The following is a 16,873-nucleotide window of genomic DNA, read 5'->3' as shown; positions in this document are numbered from 1 at the left end:
AGTTTAACTTATATAAAGCACAGTGACCTGCTAATACTCTAAAAATAACTACTTCACTTTTTCTGTCATGGCTGTGGAGTATAGTATTATCTTTGATTTTTGAGCATATATCATAGAACCTTTGTCCTTTTGTTTTCTTGGTCCACAATCTTGCCATTCCTTTACAAGTTTCTTCATGGCCACACTTTTAAATTCTTGTCTACTTAAGGGTATCTCAATATCAATCTCCTAATTTTTTAGAGCATGTTCTGCTGTTTTGTCAGCCATCTCATTTCCAGGCCTTCTGATATGCACTGGAATCCATGCTGTTGTTACTTACTTGCATTATTTCCGTAGTTAGGAACATGATTTCACATATTATGTCATTTCTGCTTTCCCAAGTCCCTGTTCTAATTGTCATTGTGCCTGACAAGGAATCAGATAAAATTACAGCTGCAGCTGGTCGCACATCTTTTATCCAGGTTAGTGCCAGCTTTAACCCCATTACTTCAGCCATCAGAATGGTCACCTAATTTGATAGCCTTTTTGATTGCTGGATTCAAAGACTAGGAACATACAAGCCTGTTCCCACTCTACCAGTGCTGTCATCTTTTGATCTGTCTGTATAGACTTGTCAAAGCTGGCCCCATTTTTCATAAATAAATTCAGAAATTTCATTGGTCATGTTTTTTTTTCCTTCCCTCATTTTTTTTCATACAGCTCCAAATTTACAAATGTTGGAATAACTGTTCAGCTGTAATTTGATTTCCCATGGCTAAAATTTTTTAGTTCTCTCAATTTTTCTTTTTTACATATCCCCTTTATCCATTTTTGACCCTGCTAGTATGAAGAAGTCTCTGGCCACCTATATCATTTTGTCTACTAAGCTCTCAGTAATCCTCATAAATCTGTTGTTTACTTCTGTTTTCATGATTCCCTTTTACCTTTTGCCCAAAAGGTTTGATCTAATAGTTTCATCCTTAGATTTATAGGTGCTTCTCCCGTGGCTATTTGCAGCACAGACACTGGGGTTATTGTGCCACATGCCACTCTCAGAGCTTAGAAACCTGGAATTGCTCCAGGGCCAAGAGTTGTTTTCGAGGCTGAACCAGAAGCTTGGGTTCTGTAGTCTAAACTGGCCTTATCAATGCTTTATACGCCATCATTAGTATCGTCTTATTTGCACCCCATTTGTTTCCATCTACACTTTTAAGTAAGTTCATCTTACTTTTTTATTATCTATGTGACCTGTCCAAGTTATTGTATATCAGACACTTCTCCTACCACATAAACTTGTGAACTGTCTGAATTTTTTCATCATAAAGAAGTAAGTCAAATTTTCCCAGATTTTCTCCCTGGTTAAAAGCATTCCTTTTGTTTTTGCAAGTGAGAATTTAAATCCCCAATCATTTCCCCACTTGGAAATTCTCTGGAGTGCTTCATTTGTCTTTTCCATGCTACTTAAAGTCTTTTTGCTTAGTCCATATAGCACAATCATCTGCGAAAAGGGAAATACCTATTCCTATCTGCACACTTTCTGGAAGGTCATTTATTATAATGGAAAACAAAGCAGGGCTGATAATACACCCTCGTGGAGTTCCATTTGTAAGCTTGTAGGTTTTTGATAAAGCTGTTCCCAGTTTGACTTGTATAGTTCTGTCACTTAAGAGGTCCCTTATCCTCCAAAACATTCTCCCTTTTACTCTAGTTTTGACCAGTTTATATAGGAGACCTTCCCTCTCTACCATGTCATATGCTTGTTCAATGTCCAGGAAGACAGTTATTGTAAAGGTCTAAGCCCTTACGATTTTTTTGTGCTTCTGTTTCTACTCTTACTATATGTTCAACTGTCCATCTTCCTTTTTTGAAACCACTTTGTACCTCAGTTACATCATTTTTCTTCAAGTATCCCACTAGTCTTACATGTTTCATTTTGTCCATGATTTTTCCAACACATGATATGAGGGCAATAGGCCGATAAGCATCAGATCTGGTATGTACCTTACCTGATTTTCTAATTGATATCGCCAATGGTGGTTTCCATTCTATTGGCAGCAGTCCTTATTCTCATATATCATTATATAACCAGACTCCCTTCTGGCAAGTGTTAATTACATATATTATCTTTACCTGTAGCTGCATTTTTCCTTTTTCTAATGATTGCAATAAGCTCCTGCAAACCAAAATTTTTGTTTAACACATCATCAGTATATTCTCTCTAGCCATTTAATAGTTAACAGTTATCCTCAATAAACCTCCTTTTTCACGAAACTCATTGTTTTAATTCATATCACTACTGTCCTTTTTGGAATTCTTTTGCTAAAATGCCTGTCTTTCCTACATTGGAAACCTCACTTTCATTGTTTTTAATAAGACCAGGTATACATTTACTTTTATTTTGAAGTCCATTCATTCTTTGAATTTGCTTATATATTTCTGAAGGCTTTGATTCTTTGTTCAATTTCCCTACAGAATTTTCTCCAGCTTTCTTTTTTTGTGTTTTTGATAATTCTTTGTGCCACCACCTTACATAGTTTATAATTCATTAAGTCATTATTGTTCATTCTAATTTGCAATCCTTATTCCACCAGGATCCAGATTTCTAAGTCTGGGACGATTTGATGTTTTATAGATGCCAGATCAGCTGCTGCTGTAATTCCTTTTATTACGTTATTGAATTCTCCTAGGTTATCACCTGTACCATTTCTGCATAAATTTGCATCACATTTATTCCTGAAAAAGCCCCAGTCAGCTTTTGGAAAATTCCAGCTAGGAACTCCTCTTGTGTTTTTGACATTTTCTCAGCCTTGGTACTCAGTAAGTGATCTTGTCCCATTCCATCTTCTTTATGAATTTTCCAGCTGCATCTACTAGCTGGTAGATTGAACACTAGTTTACTTATTAGCCATGTTTCTTGCACCAGTATTACATTAGGCTTTTTTGACATTTCAAAGATGACTTAAATTCCTGTCCATGCATTATTAAAATATGCACATTCAAGCTAATGATCATTAAGACCAGGTTATTTAAGCTGTGTTATTGCCTTCATTTAAAATTGCATGAATGTGATCTATTGAGATATTTATGTGATCTTTAGATATTTTTCTGCTTTTTTTGCTATGATTTTAATCCTTTCATTTTCCCACCCCCCATCTGCAAGATGCAGTTAATTGCTTTCATAATGAGCACTATAAACTTCTCGTCACCTACATCAATACATCAAACCCCCACCCCCATCCCGCCTCTTCCTGTCCCTTCTCTGCCCGAGGCCCTGCCCCACCCCACCCCTTCTCCCAAGTCCCCACCCTGCCTCTTCCCACCCCCAACCCTTCCCTCCTCATTCCATCCCCTCCCCTGAGCGCACCCCGTCTCTGCTCCTCCCCCTTCCTCCCAGAGTGTCCTGCACGCTGGAAAACAGCTGATTGCAGTGGGCGATAGGCACTGCAGGGCAGGAGGGGGAAGAGTTGAGTGGTAGGGCCACCGGCAGGTGAGAGGTGCTGCCAGTGGGTGCTAAGCACCCACTAATTTTTTTCCGTGGGTGCTCCAGCCCTGAAGCACCCATGGAGTTGGCGCCTATGCCCCCCACCCCTTGTCAGTTTCAGTGTTCAGCCTCCTGTCAGTTAGGGGTCAGCCGCAGCCCTACACCCAACCTGCTCCTACACCCCAGCCTCACTGGCTTCAGCCAGATGCCAGCATGCAGCCCTTCCCACCCGCAGCCTACAGCCAGCCAGTCCCCTTTCTGCTACAGACTGCTTCTTTTTTACTAACTGGCCTGCTCCTGCCCAGCTGAGCTTCATGATCAGTTAAGCCTGGCTGTCCTTCTGGGTGCAGCCAACTAACATAATTGGCCTCTCAGGCCCACATTAACCCATTCAGGGCCCCTGTGGGGTTCACAGTCCATCACATCAATGTAACCATAAAAGATATCAGTGACATGTACATGGAAAATATATAACTAATAGCAGAATGCAGCTGATTAATGAAATGGCCCTGGTGCTGAGGCCTTTGTTTGTAATCTTCTTTTTCTGACAATTGTATCTATCTTTAGGCCCTAGACTCATCAATCAAGAGATTAACACCCTGAAGATAGAGTGCATTACTAGCAACCCAAAGGCTGGTGAGGATGTGACACTTCGCTGTTTTGTACATGCATGGACTATGGAGAGTACCTATGTTTCTTGGTTTAAGGGAAAATACCCCATTGAAGATGGAATAGAGAACACAGACTGTGAGGATGAGTCTGGTTTTATTACTTCTGTAACTTTTAAACCTGAAGAACAGGACAAAGAATGCAAGATCAGATGTGAGGTTTCTACCGATGAGGAATCTTTTGAGGATTCATACATTTTAAAACTTGCATAATCTCCCTTCAGTGAACAATATGGCCATCAAACAGCAACTCTATTTCAGTGTTTCAAGGGTTCAGTGAACAGTTAGTCCATTTTTAAAAAAAACCTCTTTCAGGAATTAAAACTTTATTAACGTATTGTGACAAAGCTCTGTCCTAGCCTCTGTGGGTTCCGCGTTTCCTGGCGGATTTCGCTAGCCTCAGAGGCTCATTGTGACCCTCCACGTAACCCTTCTTTCTCTAGAGACAAGGGTCACAGTCTACTGAGCCATTATCATCATAAGCCAGCGAGGGAGGTGAGGAGAAGTTATCCTTCCTTGCACAGTCTCTGTTGTCTCCCAGTCTCAGTGATTAATCAGGGGGCAAAGGTGTGTGTGGGGGGGGGAGCCTGGGCCCACCCTCTACTCCGGGCTCCAGCCCAGGAACCCTAATAGTATCAGCTATGGTAGCTGACCTTTTAGAAACATGACATGTACAATTCTCTGGGCTACTTCCCCCACAGCAGCCCTCATTTCCTCAAGCTCCACTTTACCCTTACCTCAGGGCCTCCTTCCTTGTGCCTGATATGGTATGTACTACTCAGCCTCTCCAACAGTGCAACTTCCTCCCACAGCTCCTGACATGCACACCCACCTGACTGACTGGGAGGCTTTTAACTAGTTTCAGCAAGCCCCTGAGTGGCTTCAGGTGTCCCAATCAACCTAGCATTCTCCCTGCCTTCTGGAAAGTTCTTAATTGGCCCCAGGTGTCTTAATTGACCTGGAGCAGCTGCCATTTCACTTATCCTGGTACCAGGGATTTGTTTAGCCTGGAGCTAATATATCTATCTCCCACTACTTTTCTATAGCCATCTGGCCTTGCCCTGTCACAGTATACAAATACACTGCTCAGGAGAACCAGGGTTTGAGAAAATATGCACTATTCAGGACCCAAGTTCTTCCGCAGGATTGAAGTTGTCTAGACCATTTTTCCTCCATCTCAAGTATTTTTTTACTTTGATTTCTTGGCCAGAGACTGTAATGATCCTATGATAAAAGAACTAAGGAAAATGGTTTTAACACCCAACAGAGTGAATCCTTAATTAAAATGCATATTCACCAAGACTTGGAAAAATTATGAAATATTTTTTAAACTTTAGTAGTATCTTAGAAGGTTTTTATTGTAGCAATAGGGAAACATAGTCTGGGAGTGAATTTGAAGGAAATCTCTTGGATATAACTAAAGGGCAACTACTTCTATGTTCATTCCCACATTAAGATATTTTCACTGTATGATGTAAATTACCCAGAAAGAGATGAGTAAACTTCCACAATTTCTTGAAAACATTCCCTTACATTGTCTTACAATAGAGAAAGGCATTGATACTATATCTGAAGAAATTAAGGAACTCTGGTTATGTGTTTGTGACTTGATTTTTAATGGGGTTGAGCACACACAGCTTTCATTGATTTCTGTCCTGAATTTAACAAGTGAGCAAGATTAGAAATCAGTCTTTTTAAAGATTTTGTTTATTCAACATCACAAATAACTTCAGTGGGCACTGCGAGGGTTTAGCCCTTTGAAAATCAGCCTATTATTGTCCTTAGATTTATGAAACCTTTCAGAAGACCACCTGAAGTACAGTCTTTGCTGCTAGTATTCTAAAGGAAAACTAAGTCAGATGAATGTTACACACTATTTGTTCCTGCATCTGCTTTTACACCACACATATTTATGGTGCTATATTGTAATATGAAACACAATGATGGCGCTTTAAAGTCTGCAAAATAACATACTCTGTGAAATGGTGGAAAAAAGTCCTTGCAGGGTGATTTCTTACAAATGCTCATGATGCCACCAGAATATTTTGGATTGCAAAGGAGCTAGTGAAAAGTTTTAGCCCCAGGTTCCAGGGCTATAAAGTGAAGTTGAATAGTTTTAGCTTGCATATACTGTTAAAGAGTCACTCTATCTTTCAAGCACCATGTATGCAAAGCAGAAATACACTAAAATAGGAAATAATTTTAATAAAAAATGTATTTTTTCCATCCCAATGATCCCATAAAATGGAACAGACCAAAAGTCACGAGAGAACCTTAAGAGCACTCGAGGTTGCCTAAATATATAACCTTTACGCCAGTGCAGAATTACTCAGGATGGGTGTCGGAGTAATTTAAATCAGTCGATATCCAGAGAACCCTCAAGAGGAGAAAACTTGTGTGTGGACACACAGCAGTTCCTGCCAATACAAGGACCGTTCTAACAGAGGAATGTTTGCATGTAGACAGGGCCTCAGTTCACCTGTACAGTCATAGGTAAATTCCAGATAAGATTTTGCCTTTTCCTTATGATTTCTAGTTACCTATGGTGAATTCTGCAGGCTTCAGACAATTATTTTATGCTAAATTATCCACCATTAATGCATTTATTGACATTAGTCCTACAAGGTGTATAAACATGTTACCAATCAGGGTTTTGTTTTTTTGATGTTCCCTATCAAAATCAGCTATCACTTTAGAGAATTTGCTGGGCAATTCACAAACCACTGACCTCTCCCTGAGCCCTTATCAGTCTACATCCCACCTGAGAAATTTGCTAATCTTGCCCTATCTCTTTTCAACACCAGACGTCCGTTATCTCCTCTCTATTGTCAATCTCTATCCCTTTGCCTCTACACCAACATTCCACACAAAGATGGACAACAAGCCATCAGGAACAGTATCCCTGATAATATCATGGCAAACCTGGTGGCTGAACTTTGTGACTTTGTCCTCACCCACAATTATTTCAGATTTGGGGACAATTTATATCTTCAAGTCAGTGGGATTGCTAGGGGTACCTGCATGGCCCCACACTATGCCAACATTTTTATGGCTGACTTAGAACAACACTTCCTTAGCTCTTATCCCCTAGCGCCCCTATTCTGCTTGTGCTACATTGATGACATCTTCATCATCTGGACCCATGGGAAGGTGGCCCTTGAGGAATTCCACCAGGATTTCAATGATTTCCACCCCACCATCAGCGTGGACCAGTCCACACAAGAGATCCACTTCCTGTACACTACAGTGCAAATAAGCAATGGTCACATAAACACCAACCTATACCGGAAACCTACTGACCGCTATACTTACCTACATGCCTCCAGCTTTCATCCAGACCACCTCACATGATCCATTGTCTGCAGCCAAGCTCTAGGATACAATTGCATTTGCTCCAATCCCTCAGACAGAGACAAACACCTACAGGATCTCTATCAAGCATTCCTAAAACTACAATACCCACCTGCTGAAGTGAAGAAACAGATTGACAGAGCCAGAAGGGTACCCAGAAGTCATCTACTACAGGACAGGCCCAACAAAGAAAGTAACAGAATGCCACTAGCCGTCACCTTCAGCCCCCAACTAAAACCTCTCCAACGCATCATCAAGGATCTACAACCTATCCTGAAGGATGATCCCTCACTCTTACAGACCTTGGGAGACAGGCCAGTCCTCGCTTACAGACAGCCCCCCAACCTGAAGCAAATACTCACCAGCAACTACAACTACAGCAACAAAAACACTAACCCAGGAAACAATCCCTGCAACAAACCCCATTGCCAACTCTGTCCGCATATTTATTCAAGGGACACCATCATAGGAGCTTACCACATCAGCCACACCATCAGGGGCTTGTTCACCTGCACATCTACAAATGTGATATATGCCATCATGTGCTAGCAATGCTCCTCTGCCATGTACATTGGCCAAACCGGACAGTCTCTACACAAAAGAATAAATGGATACAAGTCAGACATCAAGAATTGCAGCATTCAAAAACCAGTAGAAGAACACTTCAATCTCCCTGGACACTCAATAACAGATGTAAAAGTGGCAATTCTTCAACAAAAAAACTTCAAAAACAGACTCCAACGAGAAACTGCAGAACTAGAATTAATTTGCAAACTGGACACCATGAAATTAGGACTGAATAAAGACTGGGAGTGGATGGGTCACTACAAAAAGTAATTTTCCCTCTGCTGATACTCACACCTTCTTGTCAACTGTTTGAAATGGACCACCCTGATTGCATTGGCCTTGTTAGCACTACAAAAGTAATTTCCCCTCCTTTGGTATTCACTCCTTCTTGTCAGCTGTTGAGAATAGGCAACTTCCACCTTAATTGAATTGGCTCGTTAGCACTGACCCCCCCCCCCACTTGGTAAGGCAACTTCTATCTTTTCATATGCTATGATATACAGTCTTCTTACTGGTTTCAGAGTAACAGCCGTGTTAGCCTGTATTCGCAAAAAGAAAAGGAGTACTTGTTGCACCTTAGAGACTAACCAATTTATTTGAGCATAAGCTTTCGTGAGCTACAGCTCACTTCATCGGATGCATACTGTGGAAACACTTCTTACTGTATTTTTCACTCCATGCATCTGATGAAGTGGATTTTAGCCCAAGAAAGCTTATGCCCAGATAAATTTGTTAGTCTCTAAGATGCCACAAGGACTCCTCGTTGTTTTTGCTGATACAGACTAACACAGCTACCATTTTGAAATCTGAAGTTACTGGTTTCCATGCCCGATTAAGAGGAAGAACATAAAAAGAGCTTAGTACTCACTAGCTGAAAGAGTGATGGGGGGAATTGCAGCTGGTAACTGTTAAGGACAAAATTGCTCTGTTGGGATGGAGCTAGCTCTTGCTCCCAGATTGAAAGGGCCAATTTGTGACACAGGAACCTCTTGATGCTACCTGGCAGAAGGCACAAGGGGGTGCACAGATCTCCTGGGTGGGTTATATGCATAATAATTCATAAAGGGTGGCATGTGAGATCTCTGCTAAGAGCCAAAAACACCTAGATCATCATAACCATTTCAAAATGTATGTAAAGATAAGATTATAAGGAGTTATGTACTTATACTGGAAATTATGTTCTTAAGGTCTGTGAGTTAAAGCAGGTCACCATGAGGTGACAAACATGTTTCTTTCAGACAGGCAGGAGACGCTTATCTATCTGTCTGGTTGTATGTAAAGTGAATATTGTATACTTCACAGTGGATGCCTATTTGCATACTAAGCAACCAGATAATCAAGATTAAGAAATTAACAAGAGATCATAAAATCTACAGGAAGGAACACACAGCCAGATGGTGTCTGGTTTATGAATAAAGATCAAAGGGCTCTTTTGATGTATCTGGGGTTGCAAAGGCACACCCTGGTATCTTTCACCTAGGACGGAAGCTGACAGTGGGTTTGCTTCATGAATGAAAGATCCCAACCAGGCGGCTGTAATTCACTGAAAGGATTTTGCGTGAGCTTTTGGTCTTATGACATAATCATGTCCTATTAGTTAAGTTCAGGCTCTGGTATGTGTGTCATGCTTTTATTTTATCTGTAACCCTTTGTTTTCAATATTGCTGCTTGCTATAATTTGAACTCTGGTCTTTGTTCAATAAAATTATACTTGCTTTCTCTATAAACAAACGAAGTGCTTTGAGTTAAGCAGAGGTGTGTTTGGTAAGCTCTGGTGTACGGCTCCTTTGGGAGCAGAGGAAATGGGAATTCAGTGAGTGTCCAGTAGCTCAGGAGCTGGGCACTCTAGGGAAACACCATGGAGGACTTGAGGTTGGAGTGTGCCAATCGCTAACCTGTAAAGAGAGAGTGAGGCCTGCAGAAGGCTGGAAGTCAGGGCTTGTATTGCCAGAGGCTAGTGGTGCTGGGGAACTGGTTCACAGGAGGCACATACAAGGCTTCCTTGCCCGAAAGGCAGGTGGTAGTGAGGAGCCTCACAACCCTGGGTACCTCTGGGAACCATCACATAGCTATTAGGAGAGCATGCTCAGAAAGGTGTCCACGAAAAGTGGCATTGGTAGCTAGGCAGGGAAAGCAGGGAGGGAAAAGGGACTACATCTCTCAGCATGTCACCACTTGAACATTGACAGATGCTTCATACATATGACAAAAGAAACTTTATGTATCATCAGGACCAGCGTCTTGGCCCATTAATCTATTCACAGTGCTAAACTCTGAGGGTGCAATTCTGGCTCTATTGAAATTAATGGCAAAAATCCCACTGACGTCAAAGGGGCTTGGATTTCACCCGAGGCCCAGATTCAAAGACTCCCACTGACTTCAGTTGTCTTAGAATCAGGGCCTGAAATCCTCAAGAGGAAAAATATGCATTCTGCAGCTCAGTCTTCCACAGTTCAGACACGCAGTTTTGTAAGTTGGTCACTCCCCCTTGACTTGTGCATTTGTGCAGCCCTCTAGGACTTCTGCCACCAGGACAACAGTCAGTGGCAGTTTGCTTTGCTTGTGACCATTTCATTGCTAACTTTAATTTTTAAAACAGACTGGCTCAGCAGATGATTTGTCAGTAACTCAGACTAATGTCTGAATCAAGAAGTTTTCAGATCTGATCTGCAGAGGAATTTTAATGTATTGAAAAGTATACATTGCATATTGCACTTGCAATGGTTGGATCCACACAATGCAACATGTAGATTAAATGAATTCCTAAATTTAGTTCATTAAGACATAAAGCACTGTAACCTTAACAGACATCTTCATGGAACTTTTGTTTTTGTCACAAATATTGCTGCCTGGTCTTGCATTATTCAATTCCACTTAATTGTAATAATTATTGTTAGAGCCTTTCTCTAAATTATGATAGCATTTGCGTTTTAAAAATAAGTTAACATATCAGAAATTTATTATATTCATTGCAAACCCCTAAATAAAACAGTCTGCTATATGCTGGACTTGGTTTCTAAGAAAAAGCATAATTCAATCACAATAAATCAATGCCAAATGATCATGCAAATCAACACAACAATCTGATTTAAATTTAAGTGACAGAACATAAATTTAGCATGCCCAATGTTGCTTAAAATGTTACATATGTCTTTTAAAAAAATGCAATTAACTTTCATTTGTCTGGCAACAAACAACACTGCACATACTTTTTGCTACCAACCTGAGTAATAAAAATAGAGGCCATCTCAGTGTGTTTGTGGCAGTTTTAGACACAGTTCCTAACAGTTTTGTCTACACTGTGTTAGGAAGGCTTATCACATACATTGACCACCCCTTTTTAATGGTGCTTTTTGGTGAGAATGGAATGGAATCTTTGATTTATGGCAATAACTGAATGCATCTTGGTTTGGGGAAGAATTCTGAGATTCCAACAGATGTAAACATTGATTGTACAATCTTTTAAGGTAGGGATTTTTGGGGTAATGGAGACGGGGAAGGGGATTGGTCACTTGTAAAAATTAAGAATTCCCAGTGCAGTGTTTTTGGGAAAATGTTTCCTCAGTCATGCTTTGTACAGATTAATTTGCAAGTGGGTAAAATTAGAACTCAGAACCAGATGGCCGGTGTTTTCTTTTTTTAAAACCAAATTCTGCCTGTCAATGTGGAGTGAGTGAGAAAGTGGCCATCGCATAAGTGAAATAACTTGGATATTGCTCTCTGATGAAGGAGGCCAGCTAATCAACCAAAAAAGGACGTTCAGATAAGATGGTGGGAGTCTCTGATGTAAACGCACAAACAGCTAGAAAATCCAGAGTTAAGGCTGCAAATCTATTCTTAACGCCCCCTGGTGCTAGCAATAGTCCAGCGCATACCCGCTATGTTAGACCAGGCACAGAGCCACCGTCCCTAAACACGCAGACGAGCGTGCCAGACTTTGTGGATCAGGTCCCGATCTGCGGAGTGGGGATTAACCCCCCGACAGACCCAGACACCCCGGGCCGCTCGGGTACATTTCCCAGGCGCTGCCCTAGGGGCACTGAACTGTGGGTGGTCGCACAGGGCCTGCAGCCCGGTCACTGCCCTATATAGTCACAGCAGCTACCTGCTGGCTCCCAGCCCTGCCCGGGGCGCTGCCTTACTGGGGCACGTGTCCGAGGGAGGAAAATGAAGGGGAACCGCTCAGCCCCGTCACTGCCACGACCCGCGCCAGCGAAGCCCCCAACCCTACCTGAGAACATGGGGTGGGGAGCGGGCTCCGCCGGGCGGTGCTGCCGGCTGCTCGGGCTGCTCCTGTGTCTCAGCAGCGGGCTCCAGCCTGCAGGTAAAGGAGGGATCCCGGGTCCCATAAGGCGGGGGAGGATCGGGTCCAACTTCGGCTGCCCCTTGGCAAAGAGGGTATAGGGGCAGGGTCACTGGGGTCTGCGGATTCTCCCAGACCAGGTTCCTGGTCCTCCCCACCCCCGAATACTCCCCTGGAGGGGGAGCTGGAGTGGGGGTGGGACCGGGTCTGTCTGGGGGGGTAGGGGTGACACTTCTGGCATCCCAAGACTGAAGCTGGTTCCTTAGTCCCAGGTCTTGATTCCAAAGGCCATCAAAAGTCACTGCTGTAGGCTTCTAGTTTTAGAAATTTCACCAGACTAAATGCTCTTGTATGTTGTAACAATATATATTCGACCAAGACCCCCAATCCCACATGGTGTAATGGCCTCTCACTTGCAATAAGTAACTGATGTCTGAGGGTGTATAACTGACAAATAACTTGACACATGCCTGCAACTATTAATCTGTTCTGAGGTAGATGGCACATGCCACTCCCTGACCTGAAGTTTTACTTCTGTGCAACATGCTGTATATATCACCCCCACCCAATTTTCCAATTTGCAAATGCTGCTCCAGTAAGGAATCGGCTTTGAATAGCTGTGAGAAAATAATTGGCACGCCAAGGGCCTCATCCTTATGACCATTAGGCTGTTCCAAAGTAACTGGCACATGCCATTCCCTGACACACAGCTTTATTTCTGGTCCCTTCCTTCCTTCCTTTCTTATTCAAAGAGCATTAGCAAACTGCAAGGGGGGTCGGGCTATGGGGTGGCAGCAGTTAGCACAGAAATATCACCTGGGGTCAGAAAGTGGCATGTACCAGCTCCTTCAGAACAGTTTAACAGTCTCCTCTCATTGACAGCAAAAGGTGCATACAGCCTTTAACAGCAGAAAGGTTAATTTGATACATATTCTCTATAAAGCTTCACTCCAAACTGTAATATGTGAGCAAACCTAAACATAGTGCCAATAGTATGGAATAAATATTCTATCCCAGGAAATGATTTCATATCTAAGAGACATCCTATTGGGAAAAACCTTAAGAATTAGAGCTGAGAAGCTCGCAACTGAACTATTTTTAAGCCACAGATGGATTGTAGCCACTCAGGCTAGACAGTCACTAAAAATAGACATGTAAAAGGGAAGTACTATGCTAGCTATTCCTGGTGGACCAAATCCTCAAGGCTGGTTATTCAGTAACAGTGGATAGGGTAACCCCCCATTGCCACATAAACTAGCCATGAATTGGGCAGATTGATCCTCAGGACAGTTGGCTCAGTGTGGAACCGTTGCACCTCTTCTTCACAGAAGCAAGTTGAAGAAAAGGAGCTCTCCTAAATCCTGACTTCTCAGATTAGCTCACAATAATCCAGTGCCTCTCCCTTACTTGGCCAGCAGGATCCCACAGCCACTCCTATGGGAAGGGGGATGGAGAATTCCTGTATTCCAAAAGATTTTTCTTTTTCTTTTGTTTTTCAATGCCCTTTTAATTGTCCACCTGACCTTATCACCTCCCCTGGTTGCCAATTTCAGTGCTGTCAGCTGAAAATGCTGCATTCAGGGAGCACAGTCCTTCTAAAGTTCCTCTGGGGACAGTGGGAAGAGAGAAGAAACCAACCCCCCCTCCCACATCATAGCACTAGGAGTATGTAGTGCCTCCCCACCACTTCAGGAACCATGAATTCTGTCCCGGAGTAGGGGGTGGGGTTGAATTATTTGTCCACCCATTAGGGTGGAGTTTCCCCCTCCATATCTGATGAAGTTGCCTCCATGACTGTAGTGCCCAATTTTGCTGCATAGGTATGGTGGGTGGGTTCCCCACTGCCTGAGGACTCTGCAGTAACAGTTAAATTCTTGAGACCACCATCAGACCTCCTACAGTCTGTATAGGTCTTCTCAATGCAATGAGTATAGTAAGGAAGTGATACAGCCTTTACTCTATCCCCTGATAATCTTCCTCAGCCTCAGCACATGCCATCTTGTGTCATCTCTCCACCTGAGGGAGTGTTATACAAGGATTCCTGAAGCTCCTGGTATGTGAGCAGTATGAGTCTGAGCTCAGGAAGTTGAAAATGAATAACTTTAAACCATGTGTGAATGCCCAACACTTAGGGGGAGCCCACAAATTTGAGAGGCTGAGGTCACGGTTCTCGTCATCATTGAGTGATGCTGCATTACACCGTCCTGTGTGTACGGAACACGGCAAATGGAAAATAGGGACAAGAGCAGAAATGTACCTAAATGGAGACCTAAAGAGTCCCCAAGCCAGGCCCATAGGCAGCCAAGCAAGAAAATGTGCATACGGTGCCATTTCTTTTACTGTGATCACTTAGATTTGCCAAAGATTGAGATCATTATCGGGATCCTAGAGTTGTTTCCTGGGTATTTTGAAACACCCAGTGAAATTCTGAGTAATTTCCAAAAGATATATTAATAGAATCATAGACTTTAAGGTCAGAAGGGACCATTATGATCGTCTAGTCTGACCTCCTGCACAACGCAGGCCACAGAATCTCACCCACCCACTCCTGTAACAAACCCCTGACCTATGTCTGAGCTATTGAAGCCCTCAAATTGTGGTTTAAAGACTTTAAGGTGCAGAGAATCCTCCAGCAAGTGATCCGTGCCCCATGATGCAGAGGAAGGCAAAAAACCCTGAGGGCCTCTGCCAATCTGCCCTGGGGGAAAATTTCTTCCCGACCCCAAATATGGCGATCAGTTAAACCCTGAGCATGTGGGCAAAACTCACCAGCCAGCCACCCAGGAAAGAATTATCTGTAGAAACTCAGATCCCACCCTATCTAGCGTCCCATCAGAGGCCATTGGGCATATTTACCGCTAATAGTCAAAGATCAATTAATTGCCAAAATTAGGCTATCCCATCATACCATAAACTTATCAAGCTTAGTCATGAAGCCAGATATGTCTTTTGCCTCCACTGCTTCCCTTGGAAGGCTGTTCCAGAACTTCACTCCTCTGATGGTAAGAAACCTTCATCTAATTTCAAGTCTAAACTTCCTGATGGCCAGTTTAGACTTGAAATTTCACAGGGTGGGGAAACTACGGCCCGCGGGCCAGATCTGGCCCCTCAGGGCTTTGGATCCAGCCCGCGGGATTGCCTCCCCATGGTGCCGCAGCCCCCGTGCCACTCTCAGAAGTGGCTGGCACCACGTCCTTGCATCTTCGTGGGGCGGGGGGCAGAGGGCTTCGTGCATTGCCCTTGCCTCCAGGCACCGCCCCCCACAGCTCCCATTGTCTGGGAACAGGGAACCGCAGCCAATGGGAGCTTCGGGGGAGGTACCTGGAGGTGTGGCAAGGGCAGCACGCGGAGCCCTGTGACCCCCTCCCCCAGAGGCCGCACAGGGATGTGGTGCTGGCCGCTTCCCAGAATGGCGTGGCGTGGCGTGGGGCCAGGGCAGGCATGCAGGGAGCCTGCCCTGGCCCCGGTGCGTGCTGCTGCCACCCTGGAACCACTTTAGGTAAGCGGCACCAGGCCAGAGCCTGAACCCCTTCTGCACCCTGCCCCACAACTCCCTGCCTGCACCTCACACCCCTCCTGCACCTCAACTCCCTGTCCTGAGCCTCCTGTCGCACCCCACACACCCCCGAACCCCAACCCCCTGCCCTGAGCTCCCTCCTGCACTCTGTACCCCTCCTGCTCCCCAACCCCCTTCCCTGAGCCCCCTCATATACCCTGCAGCCCTCCTCTGCCCCAATCCCTTTCCCTGAGCCTGTTCCTGCACACCACACCCCCCCACACACACACCCCGCACTCCCTTCCACATCCCAACCTGCTGCCCCAGCCCTGCATACAATTTCCCCACCCAGATGTGGCCCTCAGCTCAAAAAGTTTGCCCACCCCGGCTCTAGTAGCTTTCTTCCCCAATGTGATTTTTGCCCAGACAGACTGTCTTATTCATTCCATCGCTTCTTATTTCTTTTTAGTCTACCTCATCATCGATAGACAATGCTACTCCACCACCTTTGCCTTTATTTCTGTCTTTCCTGAACAGCACAGACCCTTCAATAGCTGCACTCCAGTCATGACGACTATTCCGCCATGTTTCTGTTATCCCTGTCATATCTGGTTTCACTTCCTGCACCAGTAGCTCTAGTTCCTCCATTTTGTTACCTAGGCTCCTCGCATTGGTGTACAAACATCTTAATTTTTGCTCTTTGGCCTCACTCACATTCTGTACCCGATTAGGCACGGTCATTCTACAGCCAGTATGACCTATTAGACTGGTATCTACACTGTCCTTCCTCCTTATGTCCATTTTCCTACCCATGGCAGTATCCTTTCTTACTTCATTTTCTTCCCTCTCAATGTTAAAATCCGGTGTGGAGATTACCTGGACATCTCCCAACCATCTCCCCCAAATTCCTAGTTTAAAGCTCTCTTAATCTGTTGTGCCAGCCTCCATCCTAGAAGTCTATTTCCCTCCCTACTCGGGTGATGTCCATCCCGAGAGAAAAGTCCTCTGTCCATGAATGCTTCCCAGTG

At 43.9% G+C, this 16,873-nt stretch overlaps 1 protein-coding gene and 1 long non-coding RNA gene across 7 annotated transcripts in view; one reads left to right on the top strand and one right to left on the bottom strand.

The window, feature by feature from the left end:
- NCR3LG1 (natural killer cell cytotoxicity receptor 3 ligand 1) overlaps positions 1-4,475 on the top strand; it is a 32,999-nt gene extending 28,524 nt beyond the window's left edge. For 5 of the 6 annotated variants that reach the window (XM_073347383.1, XM_073347379.1, XM_073347382.1 and 2 more), the window contains one exon: positions 4,028-4,475. In XM_073347383.1, coding sequence (XP_073203484.1) covers positions 4,028-4,341 — 314 coding nt within the window. In that variant the 3' untranslated portion in view covers positions 4,342-4,475. The remainder of the gene's footprint in view (positions 1-4,027) is intronic. The other variant, XM_073347381.1, reaches the window with a different exon arrangement.
- Positions 1-16,873, bottom strand: part of LOC140912650 (uncharacterized) — a 56,051-nt gene that overhangs the window by 17,409 nt on the left and 21,769 nt on the right. The window lies entirely within an intron of this gene.

This window comes from Lepidochelys kempii, chromosome 6 (assembly GCF_965140265.1).
Source record: "Lepidochelys kempii isolate rLepKem1 chromosome 6, rLepKem1.hap2, whole genome shotgun sequence".
Classification (NCBI taxonomy): domain Eukaryota; kingdom Metazoa; phylum Chordata; order Testudines; family Cheloniidae; genus Lepidochelys; species Lepidochelys kempii.
This window is presented reverse-complemented; position numbering and strand designations above follow the sequence as displayed.